The 22,310-nt window shown below is 39.3% G+C and overlaps 1 protein-coding gene across 9 annotated transcripts in view; it reads left to right on the forward strand.

Moving 5' to 3' along the window:
• The window catches only part of LOC108542653 (transducin-like enhancer protein 4), a 159,590-nt gene that overhangs the window by 79,207 nt on the left and 58,073 nt on the right, over positions 1–22,310 (forward strand). For 6 of the 9 annotated variants that reach the window (XM_017892733.1, XM_017892740.1, XM_017892739.1 and 3 more), the window contains 2 exons: positions 2,264–2,468; positions 3,728–3,744. In XM_017892733.1, the coding sequence (XP_017748222.1) occupies positions 2,264–2,468; positions 3,728–3,744 (222 nt within the window). The remainder of the gene's footprint in view (positions 1–2,263; positions 2,469–3,727; positions 3,745–22,310) is intronic. The other 3 variants (XM_017892734.1, XM_017892741.1, XM_017892737.1) reach the window with 1 other exon arrangement.

Below are 22,310 nucleotides of genomic sequence, written 5' to 3' on the forward strand. Positions count from 1 at the left end.
TTTTTTTTTTCTTCTTTCTGACAGGGTTTTACTCTGTCATACAGGCAGGGATGCAGTAGTGCAATCATGGCTCACTGTCATGTCTCACTGCAGCCATGACCTCCCTGGTTCAGGTGATCCTCCTACCTCAGCCTCCTGAGTAGCTGGGATTATAGGTGTGTGCCACCATGCCTTGCTAATTTTTATATTTTTAGTAGACACAGGATTTTGCCGTGTTGCCCAGGCTGGTCTCAAACTCTTGGGCTCAAGTGATCTGACTGCCTCAGTTCCTAAATTGTTGGGATTACAGGCGTGAACCACTGCGCCAGGCTTTTTTTTTTTTTTTGTCTAATGCAATAGATGTGTTTTTAATACTATCAAGATAATGTGTGAATATTTCAGGGTCTGCAGTTAGCTAGGATTTGTGAGATGTAGACTCATAGTGCTTAGAGTCTAAGAAGGGAGGTAAGAAAGACGAGCATGCAGGATCTTAATAAATGCCTGCCCATTGACCTCTGATCTAAGGTAGAAAGTGACTGTGTGTCCAAACCATACACATGGTGTATTAGGGGAATTTAGAGGAGAAAGAATTCTGCAGAGTTAGGAAATATAATTGTGTGCGCATACTTTTTGATCCCCACTGAATAACAGTATGTAAAGAATTATGAACATGATTTTGGCCACTTAAATGAAGAGAATCACCTTATCTCAAAACTAACCAGTTAAGAATAGCTTCGGCAGGACTTGGAGCATGGGTGGGGCTTGGTTGGTGGAGTGTCTAGATGTGGCTCCCATTTTCCATTTTCTGCTTGTAAACTTACTTTTCAAAGTGTTCATACTTTATTCTATTGACTATATTTTAAGTGCATGTAGCCAGAACATAGGTGCAGGTCAGTAAGAGAAAAGAGAGCTAGTTAATACTGTACATGGACTTTTGTGGTCAAACATAGGAAGACATGCAGGAGTGGAAGAAAATAAACCTAATTTGCAGAGGAGAAAAAAAGGTCCACTTTTTTTCTCTGAGGTATTAATAAAAGCATTTCAAGATTTTTCTTGGTGGAGTGATCTCTCTCTCTCTCTCTGTCTCTATCCCTGTCCCTATCTCTAGGTATTTTGTGAAATTTTGCTTGGAAAGAAAATTACAGAAGGGACTATTTGGCTCTCATAGGTTAGGCCTGGAATGTGATTTCTTTAAAGGCAATAACTAAAATTCAGTCACTACAAAATTTCACCTGAGAATTACTCAGTACTTGTTGTCATACAGTATTGTTAAGCAGGGTTTGAGTTGAAGGGATTCCTACTGAGGAATGCAGTTAATGTCCTTCCTTCACCACCAACTCTTCCTCTCCTCCTCTTCCCACTCAGAAGAGGCAACAAGGCTTGCCCACCGCAGTTCCTGTAGCAGAGTTTGATGTAGCCTCGGCTGAGGTCAAGCACACCCATTCCAGCCTCTTGAGGGCTTTCTCTATGTGTTGCCAGTGTGCTGGTAAAAATGACTTTAAACTCTTGTCAGCGCAGTTACTGGTGCATGCATCACAGTCCCACTCAAATAAACCTGTCACAACACAGAGTCGGCCGCTAGAGAAGAGTACAAGGGCAGGCCTCTAGCTTTTCATTCGAGCATCACTAAACGTGCACAGAGTGCCCAATTATTTCAGCATTATTGAGCAAGCCTACAGGAGGACCCAAGCCTTGCTACATTAGATTTTCTTTAGTAATTTGCTCAAGTACCGCTGAGGACACTTAAAGGGCTTAAAACGGTGGCTGCAACCAGTTTCCTTTTCTGGGTTGTTAATTCAGGTTTTCTCTTTCAAATTAACTCTCCCTGCATGCTGTGCAGTGGTTCTGGGAGAACTGTTTAACACTAATTTTCTCAATTTTCAGCTTTTTTTGTTCAACATAACTGCTTTAACAGTTACTCACGTATATGTTTTGATTAGAAATGTATGATCGTGAGGCCTTATTTTATTTTTTTTGAGATTAAAAAAGCCTTTTATGAGGTTTGTTAAATATGTTTGAATATCAACTATTGAAAGTTACTTACATAATTTCACTTAATTATTACTGATTTTGCATGTGCAAAACCTCCAAGTATAAGAAAGGTAGCATTTATTGACTATATAGCTCCTTTGCCCCTTCCGCCTTTTAAAAATAGATATGTTAATGATAAATCTTGCATAGGTGTTGGCTTTTTTACTGCCTATTTGTGCCTCCTTTCTGTTTCTGTTGGGGCAGGGGTTGGATATAGGGGGCAAATTCAATATCTGTGTTTAATTTTTCACAGCAGCAACAACTCCAGGCCCAGCATTTATCACATGGACATGGTCTACCCGTACCTCTGACTCCACACCCTTCAGGGCTCCAGCCCCCTGCCATTCCACCCATCGGTAGCAGTGCTGGGCTTCTGGCCCTCTCCAGTGCTCTAGGAGGTCAGTCCCATCTTCCAATTAAAGATGAGAAGAAGCACCATGACAATGATCACCAAAGAGGTGAGTGACTGTCTTGGGATGCCAATCTGAGATAACCTACCTGCTGCTGAGGGTAGGTTCTGGATGCTGTTGTTTATTCTCTCTGAATTTAGTTTTACCGGTGACTAAACAATGGATTTCTACTGGAAGGTAAATTAATTACTGCAAGTAGCCAGTTGCCAAACGATATTCTAGTGGTTGGCAAGAGCTAACGTACTCCCCAGAAGCAGAGGAGCCTGTTTCTGGCTATTGCCTTTGATTTCTTGCTGCCTCCTATGTTCCCCAGGTCTAAATCAGTAATGAAATCCCATGATGCTCTGTTTGAAGTAGCGTGTTGCATTAATAGTTAGTTTTGACTGAATTTATTTTGGGGAATGTCTTGCTGATAAATGCTCACTTGATATTTGACCAAATCAATTATTATTTATAAACAAATGAGCCTATATAGAGCAGTAAAAATCTCACAGGTAAGAAAATAATTTCAGTAGTCTTAGTAATTAAGAAGGTACAGACCAAATTAATGAAATCTGTTGGTTTAACTGTCTCTCTCACCCAGTCTGTTTAGAAGCATGAAATTAACTAATTTCTTCCTATAAGACCAACATAATTGTTTATGCAATTAATTGATTTAAAGGCCAGTTGTGCTCCTTCTAGGTTGATTTCCTTCCTCCACTAAGGTAGATGATGGTGCAGAAACATTGTGATGTGACTGTTGTTTTTCTGTGGTGCTTACTGATAATTTTTATTAATGACAGAAATGCAGATGAAAAGTCTCTCCCAGCATTCCTTTCTGGGAATTTACTTAGCACACGGGTGGTTCATTGGCTCGAAGGGTATGGTTCATAATTAAAAGCTCATATCCCCGTTTCAGCATCCTTACTATGAATTAAAATATTAGGTCAGTGATTTTTATCTCATATGCATAAATGTTCATCTCTGATATTAGAAACACTGTAATTTGTCATCCAGTTATCTTAATGCTATGGTACAGAGTTGATGCATGATTCTAAACACTTTGAAAAAGTCTGTAAGGAGCACAGATAGTAAGAATGTCCAACTTTGGTTCTTCTGAAATTGTATCAAAGGTAGGTTGGTACTTTATGAATTTGGTTGTGCAGTATTAATAATTACCTTTACAACACAGTTGACCTCTGTGTAATGTATTATTTAGCAGAGATCAAGTTCGATAAATTAGTATGATTTTATGTAAACTAACTAGTACTTTTCTTTTCTTCTTCCCACCACTTTATCTTCTTGTGTTGCTGCTGTTTTGCATATAGACAGAGACTCCATCAAGGTAAGACTCAAAATTTAGACTGAGGAATGGCTTAAAAGAGCTGTAAATGATTTGAATGAATCTAGTAAAGAATTCTTTGAGATGTAGAGAATGATTTCACTGGTTAGTAGTGGTTAACTGCATTTTTTAAATTACTTTCAGGTGTGTGGTTTTTTTTTTGGTTTGTTTTGTTTTTAAGGTCCCATTTCTCTATCAGAATCAGATTTGTTGACCCAGGTTGAATTGCAAGATCTGGCTTGCATTGCTCATTTTATTATTTGCTGTGTGAAAAAAAAAAAAAACAAAAAACTGCTTTTCTTCACTTAGGCTTTGGCTGTAAGATAGCAATGAAATGAATTAAATAAATTGATTTGTAAGGAAATACATATTAGTTTCACATTTGAGGAAACAGTTCCAACTTACAAAATTTATCAAAACATTTGTTTAAGTGAATGGTGCATTTTTTATTTTTCTTAACCACTGGAAATAATTTTCTCTTTTAAATTTAAGTAACTTTTTTTCACCAACTTTTCTTTTAAATTAACATTATGATATCTGGTATAACAAGTTAATTCTCTTTAGGTTTTGCATCTGTCTTATCTGCCTTTTGTATCTCTTTATAGACAAGTTGTAGGGAAAGAGGATAAGTATTTAGGGTCTAATGATTTGGATATGCTTCTATACCTCCAGAATGGGATGTGCTAAGGATACCTGAATTTATTTAGTAAGCAAACAAGAAAAATAGACTGCCATGGCAGGAAATGAGTAAAGCATGAAAATTGATGTGATCACTTACGAACCAGACACAATATAAATACACCATTGTAGGCTGGGCGCGGTGGCTCACGCCTGTGATCCCAGCACTTTGGGAGGCCGAGGTAGGCGGATCGCAAGATCAAGAGATAGAGACCATCCTGGCCAACATGGTGAAACCCTGTCTCTACTAAAAATACAAAAATTAGCTGGGCGTGGTAGCTTGTGCCTGTAGTCCCAGCTACTCAAGAGTCTGAGGCAGGGGAATAGCTTGAATCCGGGAGGCGGAGGTTGCAGTGAGCCGAGATAGCGCCACTGCACTCCAGCCTGGCGACAGAGTGAGACTCTGTCTCAAAAAATAAACACACACATACATACGTACATACACCATTGTATTATATGCATAGTTGTATTACATATGCCATTGTGTTACTTATTGGTTAGAAGGAAAGGACAGTTCTCAACCATTGGCCAAGGTACAANTAGCTTGTGCCTGTAGTCCCAGCTACTCAAGAGTCTGAGGCAGGGGAATAGCTTGAATCCGGGAGGCGGAGGTTGCAGTGAGCCGAGATAGCGCCACTGCACTCCAGCCTGGCGACAGAGTGAGACTCTGTCTCAAAAAATAAACACACACATACATACGTACATACACCATTGTATTATATGCATAGTTGTATTACATATGCCATTGTGTTACTTATTGGTTAGAAGGAAAGGACAGTTCTCAACCATTGGCCAAGGTACAAATGCTGTCTGTTTCTTTATCTCTTATATCAGTTGAATGTTTTGGAGTGTAGGTAGTTATATCTTGCAGTTTTTAATGGAGCTACGTATATGAATGCTAAAATTTTCTCCCAAAACCACTGTGCTAGCACTGAATGCCTTTTTACTCTTTGTCATTTTACAGTGAAAAGGAATTTTTTTTTTCAGTGCCCTTAAGTAATGGAAAATAAAACTTGAGCCTGTTTTACCCTTCAAGAATCTTTGTAATTTGAAAGGGCATCTGCACTTCCATATAAATGTCAACATTTACAATTAGAACTGAACACATTGAATTATTTAATTATGCATTTGCAGTTGTGTATTTTGTTGTATCATATACATATCAGTACCTAGATTAAAAAAGCATTCTTAATCAAAGTATATTAAGTGTTTCACACATGTGTACTTAGGAAGTAGTAAGTAAATGCAGTGACTAGGATTAACTGATACCAGCCTTTGAAAGCCTGTCTAGTTATTCTGAGGTCATAATATAAACATTCCCTACCTTCTTATTATAAATATATACCTTTAGGCAGTCCAGTGAACTAAACAAAAGCCTCCACTCCCAGAAGACTGTGAAAATATTTATACTTCAGTGCACACTTTTGTGTCAATTACATTTTCTTATTCCCTCGTGCAAGAGTAAGGGTGTGTTTTGAAATCATCTATAATCATTCAGGGTGAGCCTGGAAATGAGTATCTGTATAGCTAGAAGCCAGGGAAAAACAAGAAAAACTGATGATTTTGCCTTGATTTATTATGGGATGGCATCTATAAATAGGTGTTTTGGTTGGGTACCATTCTCAAATTTGAAGTTGTATTACGTCAGGTCTGGGGCTGTACTATAGTTCTACAAGGTGAGATAGTTTGCTTATTTTTCTGAATGTGTTCTGTGATGCTCAGAGAAGCAGTTTTAGTTGCTTGTTCCATCGATCGCCCTCCCATAAGTGGTTCCTGGTTAAGAGGGGGCTTTTTATGATTGTCTGCTGTGTGACTCTAGATGGTTTTTATCAGCCAGAGCGTGCCAGTTGCCTGCAGCTGGAGTCGAGCTCATATGAAATAATTTATTTATGCAAGATAATGCTCCTTAACATTTAACAGGTAATGAACGTGACATAAATTTCCTTCTTGCTTTTAATTTTTCCCTTTCCTCTTCTAATGTGCAAACAGGCAGCTCTGGTACTCTAAATAATAAGTAATTTTTGGCCATCTGTCAAAAGGAAATTTCAATACAAATTTAAATTAATGGTGCCTGAAATTTTTTATAGCTCCTCTAAAAGCCTCTAATGTGCAGAAAATTCTGAATCTGCTGGTAGTAATTAGTGTTGCATGTAATGAGGATGTGGGCAATCTTAGACAGCCCCAGTGGAACATTTTGATATGGTAGCAAAATTTTGATTTATACAAGGTTGTAGATGGGTTTAATTGTGAGAGACACTTTAAAATGTTTTCTTGATGTTACAGATTGTTAAACAGGGCAGATTTCAGAATAGCTTATAAACTATAAATTTAAAATTACTGTAAAGATTTAAGTAATTAAGGTACTTTACCTTTAGATGCCAAGTAACATGAAAGAAATTCACTTGTTAACATATTGGGCCTTTTTTCTCCTTTGTCTTTCTCTTCTGGGAAGTTCTGCGGCCACCAAATTGCACGCGGTTGGCTTTATTGATCTCTTTTTCTGTAGCTCCTGTAGCCAAGTTCATTCCTAAGCCTGTTATTTGCAGACCTGTATCTGAAGTTTTTCAACAAAGGTGGAGAATGTAAATATGGATCTAAAGGAGAAAGCACTGTAGGAGCCCAAGAATCAATTTCCCTGGTGATGAGAAACTAGAACAGTGTGTATTGTAAGGCTGTTGAAGTCAGGAACCATGGCACCTGCAGCCTTCCTTGCTTGTCACTTGGCTGTCTAGTGACTCCATGTGCCCAACAGTAAGTCCCACAGTTGAGGCCTGAAAATGGCAAGAAACACAGACTGTGATCCACTCTTACCCTTAATGGTAGGGCAGAAATCCCAAATTTCTCTCTCCAAAAGGAATCCAAAGTAGGTTAAGTGGGAGTGTTCTCACCATCTTATGGAGTATGGAGAACCATTTCTCTCATCCCTAGAAAAGGCATAAGTGACACTAAGGAAGTGTTTTCTGAGGTGATGGAATCTTCCATTGCCCACCCCTTCTCATTTAGGGCTGAGGGGTAAAAGTGATGGGCTCTAAAATGGTGTCAGAGGGGACGTTCCCACGTGCTGCCAGGAGCTTCCTGCTTGATGGAGGTTCCAGTTCATTAAGAGGAGTCAGCTGCCGTGAGTCATTAGGTTCCTCATAGCACTCTCCAGTTTTTTTCTGAGTGACTGAAATGAGGGTAGTGATTCAGAGCTGTGAAGGCCCAAATTGCCTAAAACTTGGTAAGAATCTGAGGTTCAGAAATTGTCTTATTTCCCACTCCGTTCCCAAATGTTTACATAATTCCAATATCAGGTAGCAAAAAGTAGGCACCAAAATCAAGACCAGCTTACATGTAAGTAGCAAAATTCACTATCACCAAATGCTGATTAGCTGCGTGGCCTCAAGCAAGGTGCTATTATTGTGCATTCTGTATTACTTTGTAAGTCCTTTTTATGTATCTGCCTGCTTCTCCTGTGTTTTATCCTGAGTGCAATAACCTTCTCAAGTCACATCTATGAGGGATTTGCCTTTTTTATCTGTAAAATATAGCAGAAGTACCTTTTTCCTCTGTGCCTATGCTTACCCAGTACAAACGTTTTTTTCCCCTTTGAGTGGTGTTGTTTTTATTTTTGTTATTTCATTGGAATGTCTTCAAGCCCAGAGTGCTGGATGCATCGTCAAAGAGTATGATCATTTTTAGTGACTTGTGCAGTGCCAAATTGATCTCCTAAAACTCTGTACTAATTTAAAATGCCAAATGCAGTGTTTGAGTATGTTTCCACACAGTCCGCCAATATGGAACTTTATAGTTTTTGTAATTTTTGTTGGCATAATGAGTATGGATGGTGCACTTTATTTTTTAAATTTACATATAATTATTTTTTAGCTAAGTGCTTTTCTGTGGGTATATACGCTGTTTTTTTCCTGTGCAAATTCCTTGATTTTGTTTAAAGGTTTTTATAATGATTCACTCATTATTTGTGTTTAAGGCAATGCCTTTTTATTCTTCTGCATCTATATTTTGGGGCATAGATGACTAAAACATCATACATTGCTTTTTTCTATCCCCCAGTTATTCTGTTGACAATAAAGGTTTATCAGCGGAAAATTAGAATAAGGTTGTTTTTATGTTGAAATTGAAAGGCATGATTCAGGCCAAGAAAGCACTTTTGCCTCATTAATTGGGTGTTACCGGTAAATGTGGGTTTTTAGCCTGAATTAACAGAATGATTACTTCATACACCCCTTTAAGTAGGAGTATTACTGTTTGGGAGATAACTTGGTGGGATAAATTTGTATTACCCCAGACTTTAGATGTACGTATTATAAAAAGGCAAAGGCATAAAATAACAGAAAGCTAGATTAAAAAGGGGGGAATCAGTGAAATCCACAAAACACTAAAGAGTGTTTAAGCAAACAAAACAATCATGGACTTTTGGTATCTTCTATTTTCCCCTCCGTAATCAGTAATCTGAGAAGAGAAGTTGTCTAATTGAGGGCTGCAGCACTTCAGCATATCCACTCTAACCTTAGGGAAAAATAAGGTGGGTCCACAGTGTCCACTCAATCCTGCTGCTCTCCTCTGAGCAACCCCCACTGAATGTATAGCTCATAGGTTAGATTTTGCCGGTGAAGGTAGGTGTTATGCTTACCGTTATTTCATACATGAGGAAAGGTTTAGAAGTGTGAAGGCCTGTCAAAGGTCACATAGCCAGTGCCGTCCTCAAAGGAAAGCTCTTTGGGTGACCCAGTTTCATTCTAAGTTATTAAAAATCTGAAACACACTACAAAGTATAAATAACTCCCCCATACACCCAGCAACTAGGTACAAGAGCTATCAATATGTAGCCATATTTCTGTTCTTTTTCTTTGCTGAAGTATTTATATGCTCATTTTGCTCCTGTGTACTTCAATATGCAAAATGAACACATTATCTAAATAGTGGGCCCTTTTTAAAAAGATAACCATAATGCCTTTAATCACTTAGTAAAATAATTCTTTGATATCTTCTAATACCCAGCTTATAATCCAACTTCTTTGATTATTTCAAATAATTGGTTTACTTGAAATGAGATTCGAATAGGATTCATTTTATTTTGTTGTGATCTCTGTTAGGTCTGTTTAAGTCTTTCTCCTTAAAAAATTTTTTGTTTTTTGCTGCTCCCTAACTCATAATTTCCCTCTCATACTAATCTTCGATTTGTCCTCTTATACAATTCCACAAAGCAGATTAAGATTCTTCCCCTCAAGAAGCTAAAACTTTAGGGGAAGAGAACTTTACTTAGTTAGGGCATGGGGAATCAGTAAGGAAATAGAAGTACTTAATATATTTTAAAATCATATTTTAAAATATGTTTTAAAAGCCTATCTTGAGCAATACTTATCTAGACAGTGGATTTGTATTTCAAATACATCATAGCCTGTGTTTCAAGGTTAAAGAACAGAAATAGAACTCTACGTTTTTATGGTCAGCATATATTTCTAGATATCTTACTCACTTGATTATTGGTAAAATCCATTTCATTGTTCATCACCAGTGTATGCAGGCAAACCTAGACTTCATTCTCCTATCCCATTCTCCCATGATAAGGAAAAGGCTTTTCCTGGTGTAATTCACCATGAAGTATTCTTGACACCACAAGGAAGCACACTGAAACATTTAGAATATGAGCCATTCTGTAAGAAGTCTATGACAGGTGCTTCAACAATCCTCTCTCCCACTAGGTAAGCTGAGTATCACTGGACAAGTCACTTAACCTCCATGGATCTCAAGGCTGTAACTCAAAGCATTCTTCCAAGTATTTGGAATGTAGCTATTTTCTTATTTGTTTATTTAGGCCTGTCCTAGAAACAAATTTTGAAATAAAAATCTTATACCATAGGTTATGTTTCAGCAATAAAGTTGGCCATATGATTAGCCAAGTAGACACAATGGTTAGAAGTTGAGGAAATCATTTGAGGGGTTGGGTGGTAGGGTGATGAAGTATGCCTTTCAAACATGTAATGTTATAACTCTTTCAATTTCCCAAAATAAGATGGTAATTTGAAATTAAGTGTTTTAGCATTGCTATTGCTTTTCAATTATTTGTTTACAATACTTTTAGGTATTTATTTCTACCATGTATTTTACTATTTACAGTTATCAAGGAACAATTAAGAAGTTTTGTTCTATGAATCTATGATGCAGTAATTTGTTCAGTATTAATTGATACCTGCCTCTAGGCATGTAAACTGCATGAAATGTAACAGGTGTCCTAATTCTAGAAAATGTGTGGTAATTGTTTGTTTGTCAAACAGATGAATAAATATCTTTAGGGCATAGCTGGTCCTCAGGTGGTGAGCATAAATGGATTAATGATGTGACTCGGGGAGACAGGCTTGTTTTAAAAGCAGCACCCTCCTCCACTGATTGCTGAAGCAGAACAAATATTAATTAACAGGGGCGGGCTGTTTGGCAGGTTGGCTTTCTCCAGCTGATTTGGCAAAATGGTTTAATCCTTTCCCTCCATAAACCAACCGTCTTAGTTATTAGACATTTTCATACTGATGTTTAATTTCTAATTTTCTTAATTAGGATGAATTTCATCTCTTGCAAAATATTATAACGTTTATAGTTAACATTTTAAAACTTTAGAGGGGCCTAAGATTTAAGTGTTTATAGTTGGCACTTGAATTTCAAAACATTTGTTTCTCAAAATGTAGATAATTCTTCCAAGGGAATTATTCAAAAGAATTATTCACCATCTTTTTTTGTATTCTTACAGTAACACTAACCCCCCTCTGGAAAAATTATAAAATCACTCATGGGGTAGTTTAATACTCTTACTTCTTGCTTTCTTGAATTATTTCTGCAACACTTTCCTCTGTCCAACTTACGTATTTTGTTCTATGGTGATTTGAAGTAGCTCAGCTATCTTCTGGGTTAAAAGACTCTCCACGCTTGGGAGCCACCACTACTAAGGGCTGTAATTTTGGACTTAGAGAGTCATATCTGATTACTGCCATGGCAACTGCCTTGTGAAAGCGTTGAAGAGAATTCAGTCTTCACGAAAGAGTAATAGAAAGGAAGTTTGCTGAGGGGCTGAGTAGTACTTTCTGAAAGAGTTTTTGATTCTTTTGAATAAGGTTGCTGTTAAATGAAGATAATACAGTTATTTCAAAACTCAGTCATGCTGCTTAGACTTGGCAAATCAAAACTTGAAATGTTAGAATTGAATACTTAGTTGTTTTTCTTTGAATCTAAATATTGAATAAAATAAGTCATATTACTTTAACTTTATCAGATTATTCATTATTTAGAACCAATCCAGTTATTTTGTATGTGATAAATTATACTGCTTTAAAACATTTTAAGCTGAGCGTACTAGTATTGTAATGTAAGAAATTCGCTTATTTGTGATAGTTGCAATTGGTGGTTAAGTACCCCCCTCCTGGCCGGGCGCGGTGGCTCAAGCCTGTAATCCCAGCACTTTGGGAGGCCGAGACGGGCGGATCACGAGGTCAGGAGATCGAGACCATCCTGGCTAACACGGTGAAACCCCGTCTCTACTAAAACTACAAAAAACTAGCCGGGCGAGGTGGCGACGCCTGTAGTCCCAGCTACCCGGGAGGCTGAGGCAGGAGAATGGCGTGAACCCGGGAGGCGGAGCTTGCAGTGAGCTGAGACCCCGCCACAGCACTCCAGCCTGGGGGAAAGAGCGAGACTCCGTCTCAGAAAAAAAAAAAAAAAAAAAAGTACCCCCCTCCTCCCAACCCCTGGGTTCAGTTTTGCCTCTAGTTTTACTTCACTAGAAACTGGAGAACAACACACACATACATGTAATCCCTCACGTGCTGTCCACCTTTCTTCCCTCACACTGTTTAATATTCCATCCCCTCTGCAACCACTAAATGTTCGTGAAAAGCTTACACTTTCCCTCACCTCCCTCCGCCTTTACAGAAATGCAGGCAGTAAGGTGGAAGTTAAAATGTCTTAAGTATTCTTGTCGTAAGTGAACTTTCTAAGATATGGTGATAAGGGTGAGCATGAGGAATTCTTTTTCATGGAAATGGACTCATTATTTAATTGTGTCATATCCTGAAGGATTCTTGAATCTTCTTTTTTAAATTGCTACTTTTCAAGATGCTGACTTCAAATTTGAGAAGAGGGCTGGGGGAGGGGAGGTAAACAAGTTAGTGATGCCACCCAGTGAGAGAAGCCAGTAGGCTTATATAATAAGATCTCCTTTTTATTTATTGCTTGTTATGGTCATTTTAATTATTCTGGAGAATTTTGAGAATTCTATTCACTTACCGTTTTTTAAACTTCTGTTTTCGTGAGCGACATTTGGCCTTTTGAACAACAAAATAAAATTGGAAATGCTAATGTTTTGAGCCAACTAAAGGAGGAAAATAAAAATGTCACCATGGTAACAAAGCTGCTTTCTAGATGGTTTCCTAAGATATGCCTGAACTAGAAGCAGATGTCTGATTTGAGAATCTTGCCTCCTTCAATGTAAACAAATAACTTCTGGGCAGGTGTTGGAAATAATATGGAAATCCTATTAAGGGGCCCCGGGTTCCTGTCAGTCAGGAAGCCCGTGCCACAAAAGGGCTGGTTGTCGCATAAAGGAGCAGAGTAAATTCTCATTAGGCTTGAGCTTTTCCCAGGAAATGATTGTCTCCGTGTGTTCTTTCTCCTGTGAATCTGAATGTAAGCTGTTGCTTCTATTGATCTATTCACTGGCTTTATTTTTCTCCTCTTCATTCCAGATCCTCCCTCGCCCCACAAGCCTGTGTTCTCCCCTCACCCACCCCTTCCCTTTAGATTAACACTTGATCTGTGCTACTGCTCTGAGAGTTGTGACATTTGTGATTTTAACCTCCCAACCTGGGTGGGGGTGGGGGTGGAGAAGGAGGAGAAAGTTAGCCTTGTTCCCTTGGCCTTTTTCACAAAGACTCTGGCTGATTTGAACTGGCACAGCTAGCAGCAGCGGCAATCATGAAGACCATTCTGTGTGCATTAACTTGAAGTTATATTTTTTATGAATTAAGCAGAAACTAACAGCTTGAAGGGACAGCTTTTTAGGAACTTTTAAAAACATCCATAATTGTCTGGTAAGCCTTTGAGGCTGCCCTGTCCAATATGGTGTAGCTACTAGTCACATGAAGCTATTTAAATTAGTTAAAATGAAATGGAATTTTTAAATCCATTTTCCCAGTTGCATTAGCCACATACCGAGTCCTTAGTAGCCACACGTGGAAACTGCCAAAACGGCAGAGATACAGAACCTTCCCACTGCTGCAGAGAGTTCTGTTGGATCATGCTGCGTCTCTGACAGACTCTGATGAGGCTTGCTGCTTCTACGTTCCTTCTGGCTAACACTGACTCCTGATACTCAAAAGCAAGGTTCCCCTGGTTTCATAGAAAACAAGGCATGTATGTATTCGGTTTTGAGTGGTTGATATGGTTAGCTGCACTAATATAGTAGTGATCTTTAAATGGTTGTAGATTTTTTTTTTGTCACGGAACTGGTTGAGCAATATAAACATGGGTCTTCCCAAAATGGACCCCTAAGAGATGCAATTTAATGTTACTAGATAGAAAGTTGTGGCAGTTTTGGGGGGAAGGGAGGCATGCTTGAAAGCTATGCATAAGGGTGCTCTTTATAATACTCAGAAGGTTAAATGTGGATAAACACAAAACAAGGCTTCAGAAAAGCCACACTATTATTATGCAGCGTTTCTCGGACTATAGTCCCCGAGACGCACTTCATAAAGCCAATAAAGCGCGCACTGGTGGTCTCCTGTTGCCCTAGCAACGGGCCATGGGGCACAGTGTATGTGAAATGCATGAACATCTGTGAATTAATCTTTTTTAGTTTGTTCTTTTCTTGGCACTGATTGGACCACTCGGGCTTGTGCCTGTGACACTGCGTGCAGAGGGGTAATCTGGAGCAGTCCCCAGGGCCTTGCCCTAAAGTGGATGGTGGAATGGAAAGTGAAGGGAGATTTATCCCGGCAGTGCATTCAGCAGTGCAGGGATTTAGCCTGACAGCACTCTCGGCGGGATGTTATTAGCTTACTTTCTGGTGCATGGGGAAATGAATAAAAAAATTTCTAGTAAATCTGGGCATTATTGGGTTTATTGGGTTGCCCTGAAAAAATAATCTGCAGAGAAAATTGAAATAATCACTTGTGTTTGTACCATAGTTATCAGGACTTGAAAGCTGAGTTATTCCACATCCTTGGCCCAGCCCCCGCCTCAGGGATTACAACCAAACCATATTGGACTGTCACGGCTCTGAATGAGACTCCTGAATTGGATGCGTAGGCTGGAATCTGTTTTGATGATAAAATCTGGTAGTAACCTAGTCTGACCTTATTTAGGGAAATTTTAAACTAAGCTGGTGACATTTTTGCCTTTGGGAGAATAGAGCAAATAATGACTAAATACGTAAGCATCCGGGAACCATACTTTGGTTAGTTAGTTACTCCCCACCCCTGACCTCTTCTGTTCTTTCCCTCCTCCCGCCTCCTGCTGCCACTTCTTCCCTCCCTTTTTTCAAAGTGCCATCCTCCTAGACTTCAGCGTGACCGTACAGACTGTGTTCAGTTCCTCCTGTCAGTACCAGATGTTCACTTGTAAACTGTTTTGCTCACCCTCGTCATTTTCAATTCCCTTCTCTTTTCTTCCTTTTTTCTCTTTGTGCCTCCCTGTTTTTTCTCTCTCCGTTCTTCCTTCTGGGTCAACCCGCTTTCCTGGGGAGAAATGAAAGAATAATGTTACACATGAAATGTTTCACCATGGATGTAGTCTATTTGGTTAATATTTAGGGTGGAAATTTCCTTTATAACAAATGTAATAAAACAAAAGTCTCTGCTACGTAATAGTCCATTTGATTTGTTCTATTGCATTAGCACTGAAAGGTATTTAGGTGGGAAGAGCTCCTTGTCAATTCTGTATATGTTTTCCTCTGGATATTAAAAGGGCACAGCTGTACCTCTGTAGCTGAGAGATTTTTCTGATTTTTTTTGTTGTTATTGTTAGACAGCTGACTAAAAATTATTTTAATGGTTCCTGACTTTGAAACCTGTTGGTATTGATAGATGAACTTGCAGTCTAAATAAAATATTTAAAGTTAGTCAGTACGTATTGATTCAGCAGCTGGAGGGCAAACAGGCCTGTACTGCACTGGGGGTGCATGGTAAAGATTAGATACAATCCCTTACTTCAAATCATTTTCCTGTTAAAATACGGAACTGCGATATGCTGCCTTCTGAGTAGAATAAAATATGTTAATGGATCGTTCCTCTTCATTTCTCAGAGCTTCTGGTGAGTCCTGAATTCTTTCAAGTGTGCATATAAAACCAGTTTATGATGATTGGAGGACTAGCTCTGAAGGCAGTCTTCCCAGGAAGCTGCCAGGGCTGATGGGCAAATACATGCAAACATGAACCTTTAGCAAACACTGACAGTAATGCCAGTGGCAACATTCTGTCGACTCCCAATCTGGATATGGGCCTTTTACTCGAATTCAGAAAGTGTTTTGTAGGAATCAGCAAAACAATTGGACTATCGAGCTAAAATATTTATCATCTGATTTTTTGGCAGTTGAATACCCTCACTTGCTTTTCAGGTGGTTTCTCTGTTTTAAAAAGAAGTACATAAATTTTATTTATTTTTTTGCTGCTCCCATTTAGCTCAAAAGAAGGTATTTTCTTCTTTCAAGAGTATTTTAAAATTGCCAACTTTCTAGTTTTGTTACTCGAAGCCAGAAGTAGGACAGCTACGCAGATTATTAGAGACCTTTTAAAGGAAGTAAAATTCTCACATTGTGTTTTCTGTGTCTTGGACTAGTATTTGGTTTTTGAAAGCACAATTATTTATGCTAAGAACTAAAAATCTGTAAACCCTGGTGGTAAAAGTAAAGATTCCACAATTACAAGTGGCAGTGAGTAAACTGGCTATAGTGAGAAGTGGGAATGAGGTGGAATGAGTATGAATCTCTGCTGTTTCCTTCGTGTGTGTGTGTGTGTGTGTGTGTGTGTGTGTGTGTGTGTGTTTGTTTGTTTGTTTGTTTTGATGGAGTCTTCCTCTGTCACCCAAGCTGCTGGAGTGCAGTGGCACGATCTTGGCTCACTGCAACCTCTGCCTCCTGGGTTCAAGTGATTCTCCTGCCTCAGCCTCCCAAGTAACTGGGATTATAGGCACGTGCCACCACACAGCTGGATAATGTGTTTTTTGGCATTTTTTAGTAAAGACGTGGTTTCACCATGTCGGCCAGGCTGATCTCAAACTTCTGACCTCAAGTGATCCACCTGCCTCAGCCTCCCAAAGTGTTGAGATTACAGACATGAGCCATCATGCCCGACTCCTTCATCTGTGTTTAATAGTTTCTTAAAATCTCCGTCATGTTTCTATGTACTAGGCTGAAATAGCCATAATTCTTGAATTTTATTTTTAACTTTTAGACTCTTACTGTGTTTTAAAAGCAATAATAGAAATAAAATCAGCACTTTAATTAGTGTTGTAGATATGTGGATCTATAAAAGTGAAAATGTTTAGGGGAAAAAAATGTAGCTTGTTTTCTTAGACACACAACATTACATGGAAACATTTGGTGATTGCAGTGGCTTCAGCATTTTAAGACTGGGCTACCAAAAACTGTACCTGATACTTACCTGTTGGGCCTACCCAGGGCCAGTGAAATAGTCCAAATGGAGGCACTTATACCATATACCGAAGTATTTAAAAGTTATAAATCCAGTAAATAAATACACTTTAGTGATGACCTGAAAGACCAGGTTGGAATTTAAAATTCTCAGGCGCTTTGTTCATTGCTTTAACCATGTGCGCCCTCACATATTTTCTTGTACACACCCTAGTTCTCACTTCATAGCTTCGTCGAACCCCCACAGCTACCCCCAGATCTAGACACACTCAAACCAGCAGCTTGATCTAACGCTGGGAGACCTCAGGAAGAGGACTGAGTAAACCCTGAAAGTGGGCCTGGGGTGTTTGGGCAGGGAATTTCAGGATCCTGAGTACCCAGCTCATGGTATAGAGGCCACAGACAAAGGCTGTATGGGCATGTCCCCTTGGTCTTACAGGGTGGGGCTCAGCCAACTGAGGGCCAGGGCCCACGTCAGGGGCCCTTCTCGCCAGGCTGCTTGGTTTGTACATGATTTCATAAGCCATACACTTAAGAGGAAAGAAAGGGAACTTAGAACTGTTGTATCTTAAAATAATTTTTTGTTAAATAAATGGTAACATTTTTAATCAAAATTCATCCAGGCAATTCTAAAATATTACATATATATATATATACACACACACACATATATATATATAAAATATGAAAGATAATCTCTAGGAACAGCTGCTTTGACACTGTGTTTTGTAGTCTGTTTACGTATGTCTATGTTTTAAAATACTCCATTAAAATCCTAAATGCATATCATACCTATTGGAAGTGCTTGTGAAAGGAAGGTGGGTGAGGGGCTACCTTTTAAAGTTGAGCAAGGTAAAGATACTGGAGCTTCGAAGTCAGGACTTTCTACACGACCCCCACCATCAATCTGGTCCACATAGTAAAGATTGGACGCCAGTGAAAATGCCAGGCAAGAGTTAGTCCTAAAAGGATTAGTCATGAAGATTCGAGATTCTTAGACTAAAGATTATCACTGGGAACTAACTCGGGTCATGATTTCTCTTTTCATCTGCCTTTGTCCCTTTTATGCACTTCCACAGTTGGACAGCTGGAAGTGCCGCAGAAATATTTGAAGAGCCCTGTTTAGTAGCTTACGTGAAAAGTCGTTGAATAATTCACATAACAAATGATTAGACAAGCACTTGTCCATCTGACTGAATTATTCTACATGTTTGCCCAAGCAACAAAGGAGAACAGCGTTTCCTCCTACAGAGGGTATACAGTGGCGGTATTGACCCATCTAGTTATTGGGTGGGTTTCAGTCTTTTGTTGACATTGTTGTTAATGAAAGCAGCCCAGACGAGCTGTGAGCAGCTGGGCTGGATAATTGTGAAGGATTCATGCTTGTTGCTGTTACCCCCAGTGTTTGCAGTGGGTTGTTTGCTTTGACTTTTGTTGAACTGTTGACAAAAGCATTAGATACAAATGGGAACAAATAAAGTGGTGAGATGCCAGGAGGGCTTGGCAGGAGTAGTGGTTTTCTTTCTGACTTAAGTGGAGGATGTCGGAACGTTTCTAGATGGGAAACGGAAGGTGTATTCGGTGTGTGTGTTTAGCAGTTTACCCTTCCGATACCAAACTGGAAAATTGTGTTGCTTATGTACCTTGGCTCACAGAGGTGAGAGAATCAAGGAGGTCACCGTATCTTGTAACCCTCAAAAAGCCACACTCTTTACCATGCCAGTCAGGTGGCTTGCAGGCCAAGAGTGTTACAGCAGAAATAGTCAGTGTCCAGATTCCCCTTCCTCAACTTAAAACACAATTTTAATAATGGAAGTATTTTGGACTGGGGAGATGACAGGCATGACGTTGAGGTTGGGAGGATTAAGAAGAACGGTATATGCTAAAATAGTATAGCTAGCAAAATGGAAGTCATCTACTGGAACGCTTTTAATTTGGTTTAAACAAAATACTCTTTTGTATATTCAAATGGGGAGTAGCTCAGCTGTTGTGAAGCCAGAAAATTAATGGTGTTTTTAGTGAAATAGCAAAAGCATGTCAACAATGTAGCTGCAGATGATAATGCTGGCATTTTATTCATGAAGAATTATCAATGCAGGTTACTGGACAACATAGTGTGACTGAAAATGATTGAGTGTCGGAGAAACCTGCCATCCTTCTGCTCGATTATTTCATTTTGCATTTAGGCTTCCCCAGGCTTCATTTGTGCGTGCATTTTCCCTATCACAAACCAAAATATAAAGTCTTCCTGGTTTAGGATTGTATGCATATTTCTCCCTTTAAAATGTCTCTGAATGAAAGTTCCCCTTGAGTGTTGACTCAGAAACTGAGGAGTTCATTTTCAGTGCACACGTGGTCAGTGGAGGTGGTTAGGCTTCAGAGATAGGTCCCTCTGAACAATTTCTCTAAATAGTTCTATGGCAGTTGTCTAAAAGCCAGCAAAACTCACCACAGTTTGATAGATGGAAATTGTCACAGAATATGCCTTCTCTGACAAGTAGAAGATTTGCAATAAGTATTGAGGCCAGAAAAATGTTTAAAAAACATAGGCAAGAATAGGCAGAAACTGTATTTAAGCAATTAAAATGCCTTTTGGGGGAGTACGTTTCAGTGATAAGATAATTGAAGAGTTACTAAAAATATATTTGAATGGTCAGGAAAATTAAGCTGTGTCTTTTTGTTTGGTCTGCAGTTTTGGTCTAAGGCTCTCTGGGCACCATCACTCACTTTGTTTTGTTGGTATTATTTCACCCAGTGTCTGAGCAAGGAAGAGGCTAAGGCTTCCTCTCAACGTTCTGTTCTCCAACCACATTGATTAGATTCCCCTCTGCTACTGGTGACAGAAAGAATGGATTATACCTTTGTGTAATTGTGCTTGTTCCAGTACTTCATGTGACCAAATCTAGGAAAGAATAGGAATTTACTGAGTTTGTTAAAAGTGGGAATGGCTGATTGTTTTAGTCTTTGCAGCGTCTTAATCCTAGAGTGCAGTGACCGGTGAGAAGAGGTCAGGATTTTCTCAGAAATGGGGGCATGCATTACATAGCTGTGTTCTACTTTAAGAAGTTACATGAATGCTCCCCACATTTCAGCTCTCAGAAGATATTTTGCTTGTTTCAGTACTAGATGGTCAAGTGTAAAAGCCTAGATCTGAAGTTCATGAGGAAGAAACCCCTGAAATGACAGACACTGAATGGGGATAAATGCATCTGTGTGATTAAGCAGTTGGTAGTTTTTCCAGGGTTTAGTACTCAAGAGAGGAGGTAGGGGAATCGTGCAAGTAGAAAACTTGAGAAGACTCACCTTAGAGGGGATATCTAAAGACGAAAATAAGTAATAGTTAAATAAGAAAAAACTTAAAAAAAAAAAAAAAAAAAAAAAATCTTGAAAAGACAATAAGGCAAGAAGTTTGTCACCAAGCCAGAAGAAAGAGAGACTGAGACTACACCGACTTGACTCAGCATGACTCCAAATTATGAGACCCTGGGCAAAAGCACAACAGAAGGTTCACAAATGAAAAGAATGAGTTCAAGAGAAATTTACTTAGGCCACGTCAAAAAGATTGGTACACTGCACCCTCAGGCAGTGACCAGAGATGCAAGAGTAAGCATATTTTGGAAAAGACCTGTTTTACAGACAGATACGCCTCAGTCTTTCCTCCCCCTCCTTTCCCACTGCTCAAGCAGGTATTCATGTTTGCTGTGCTTTTAAAGCTAAAATAGCACCCTTGTAAACGGTGACTCAAGGTGACTCTACGTACTCTGTTCAAACTGCATTTCTTAAGATTGGGAAGCTAGTGTATGTTGGGACCTGTCTACTTCTTTGCATGTGACATGCTGTGAACTCTAGACAGCCAGTAGGCAGGAAACAGTGTAGGAATACCAGCTAGACACTCATCCTCTGGAACCAGGTGGTCTGGGTTCAAATCCTGCCCTATGCCGTTTACCAGCCTTGTGATTTTTGGCAAGTCCTTCTCTATCTGTGTGACATGGGAGTGGTAAAGGGGCCCAATACAGTAGGTCCTTGTTTTTTTTTTTGTTTTGTTTTTTTAGTGTACAGTATGAGTAATTTGAAAATGACCCTGGTTTTGTTTATTCTTTGGAGGGTTAATATTTAAATTAACTTGCATTCCACAAAGAAACCCTAAACTAACAGCAGAAAGGAGCAAACTAGAAATGTGCCAGGCCACAGGGAAGTTATTCTGAGATTAAATTTTGCCTAAAAAAAAAAAAAATCTACAAAAATGGATCTTGTACATGCAGATGGTTGAGAATTAACGTTAGCTGATCCTAGCATATATTTAATTCCATTGGGGATTTTGTGTTTAGGGATAGTTCAACCTTGGCTGAGAATGTGACTTTTATGTATTTTACAGCCAAACTACTTGCTGCTCATAATGGATTAAATTGGACACCAAAGAGGGAGAACCCTGTGGGTTCCTGTCAGTCTAAATCCTGGTATTAAAAGACATTCACCTGCTGTGCTAGTGCTGTGTGCTTCTGCTGGTAGGAAAAGCTAATAACTACCCCGATGAGCTGAACGAGTGGCCCGAGGACTGTGATCTCACAGTTTAGCGTTTTTACAGAGAGCCTCTTTTATTTTCATGTCAGATTATCTGTAAAATGGACTTCTCCCTCCAGTGTTGTAAACCATAACAATTCTGGTGTTCCTCTAATTGTGTGGGGAGAGGGAGTATACCCAACAGATGCTTGTCGAGCAGGAGAGACTCTTGCTGCTTTTCATTATTTTACTACTCATACACCTAATCCCTGTCAATAAGGTTGGCTGTTTGGGGAAAGAACACATGTCCCAGCACTATAATACTGATTTATTTGCAGCTTCTTTTCTTCAGGCTGAGTTAACTGAGGAGTCTCACAAGGCAGTGAGTCAGCCTTGGTATCGACTTTGACAGAGGTACGTCTGAAGGGAAAGGAGTGATTGCAGTATTCGGGGTGCTGGGGAACAGCAGACCTGGTTCAGCAGGGGAGGTTAAGGACTATACTCCTATCTCTATTCAAGACGTGAACGCCTCTCATAGTGTGATCCCTGGTTGGTTTGCTTTCAGTGAAGATTAGCCTCGGTCTCTCTGTTAAAAAAAAAAAAAAAAAAAAAAAAAGAATGTCAGTCTGGAAGATTTTATATGGCCTTTGCTCTTTAGGCCATTGAAATAACACTTTTCTTTTTTTGCAGGAGCGGTGTGGGGGAGGGGGTGCCCTTTCAGTGATTAGTGCCCTGCTACGTAGTTGTCTTCCAGAGC

This window comes from Rhinopithecus bieti, unplaced genomic scaffold (assembly GCF_001698545.2).
Source record: "Rhinopithecus bieti isolate Rb0 unplaced genomic scaffold, ASM169854v2 scaffold_19708, whole genome shotgun sequence".
Lineage (NCBI taxonomy): Eukaryota > Metazoa > Chordata > Mammalia > Primates > Cercopithecidae > Rhinopithecus > Rhinopithecus bieti.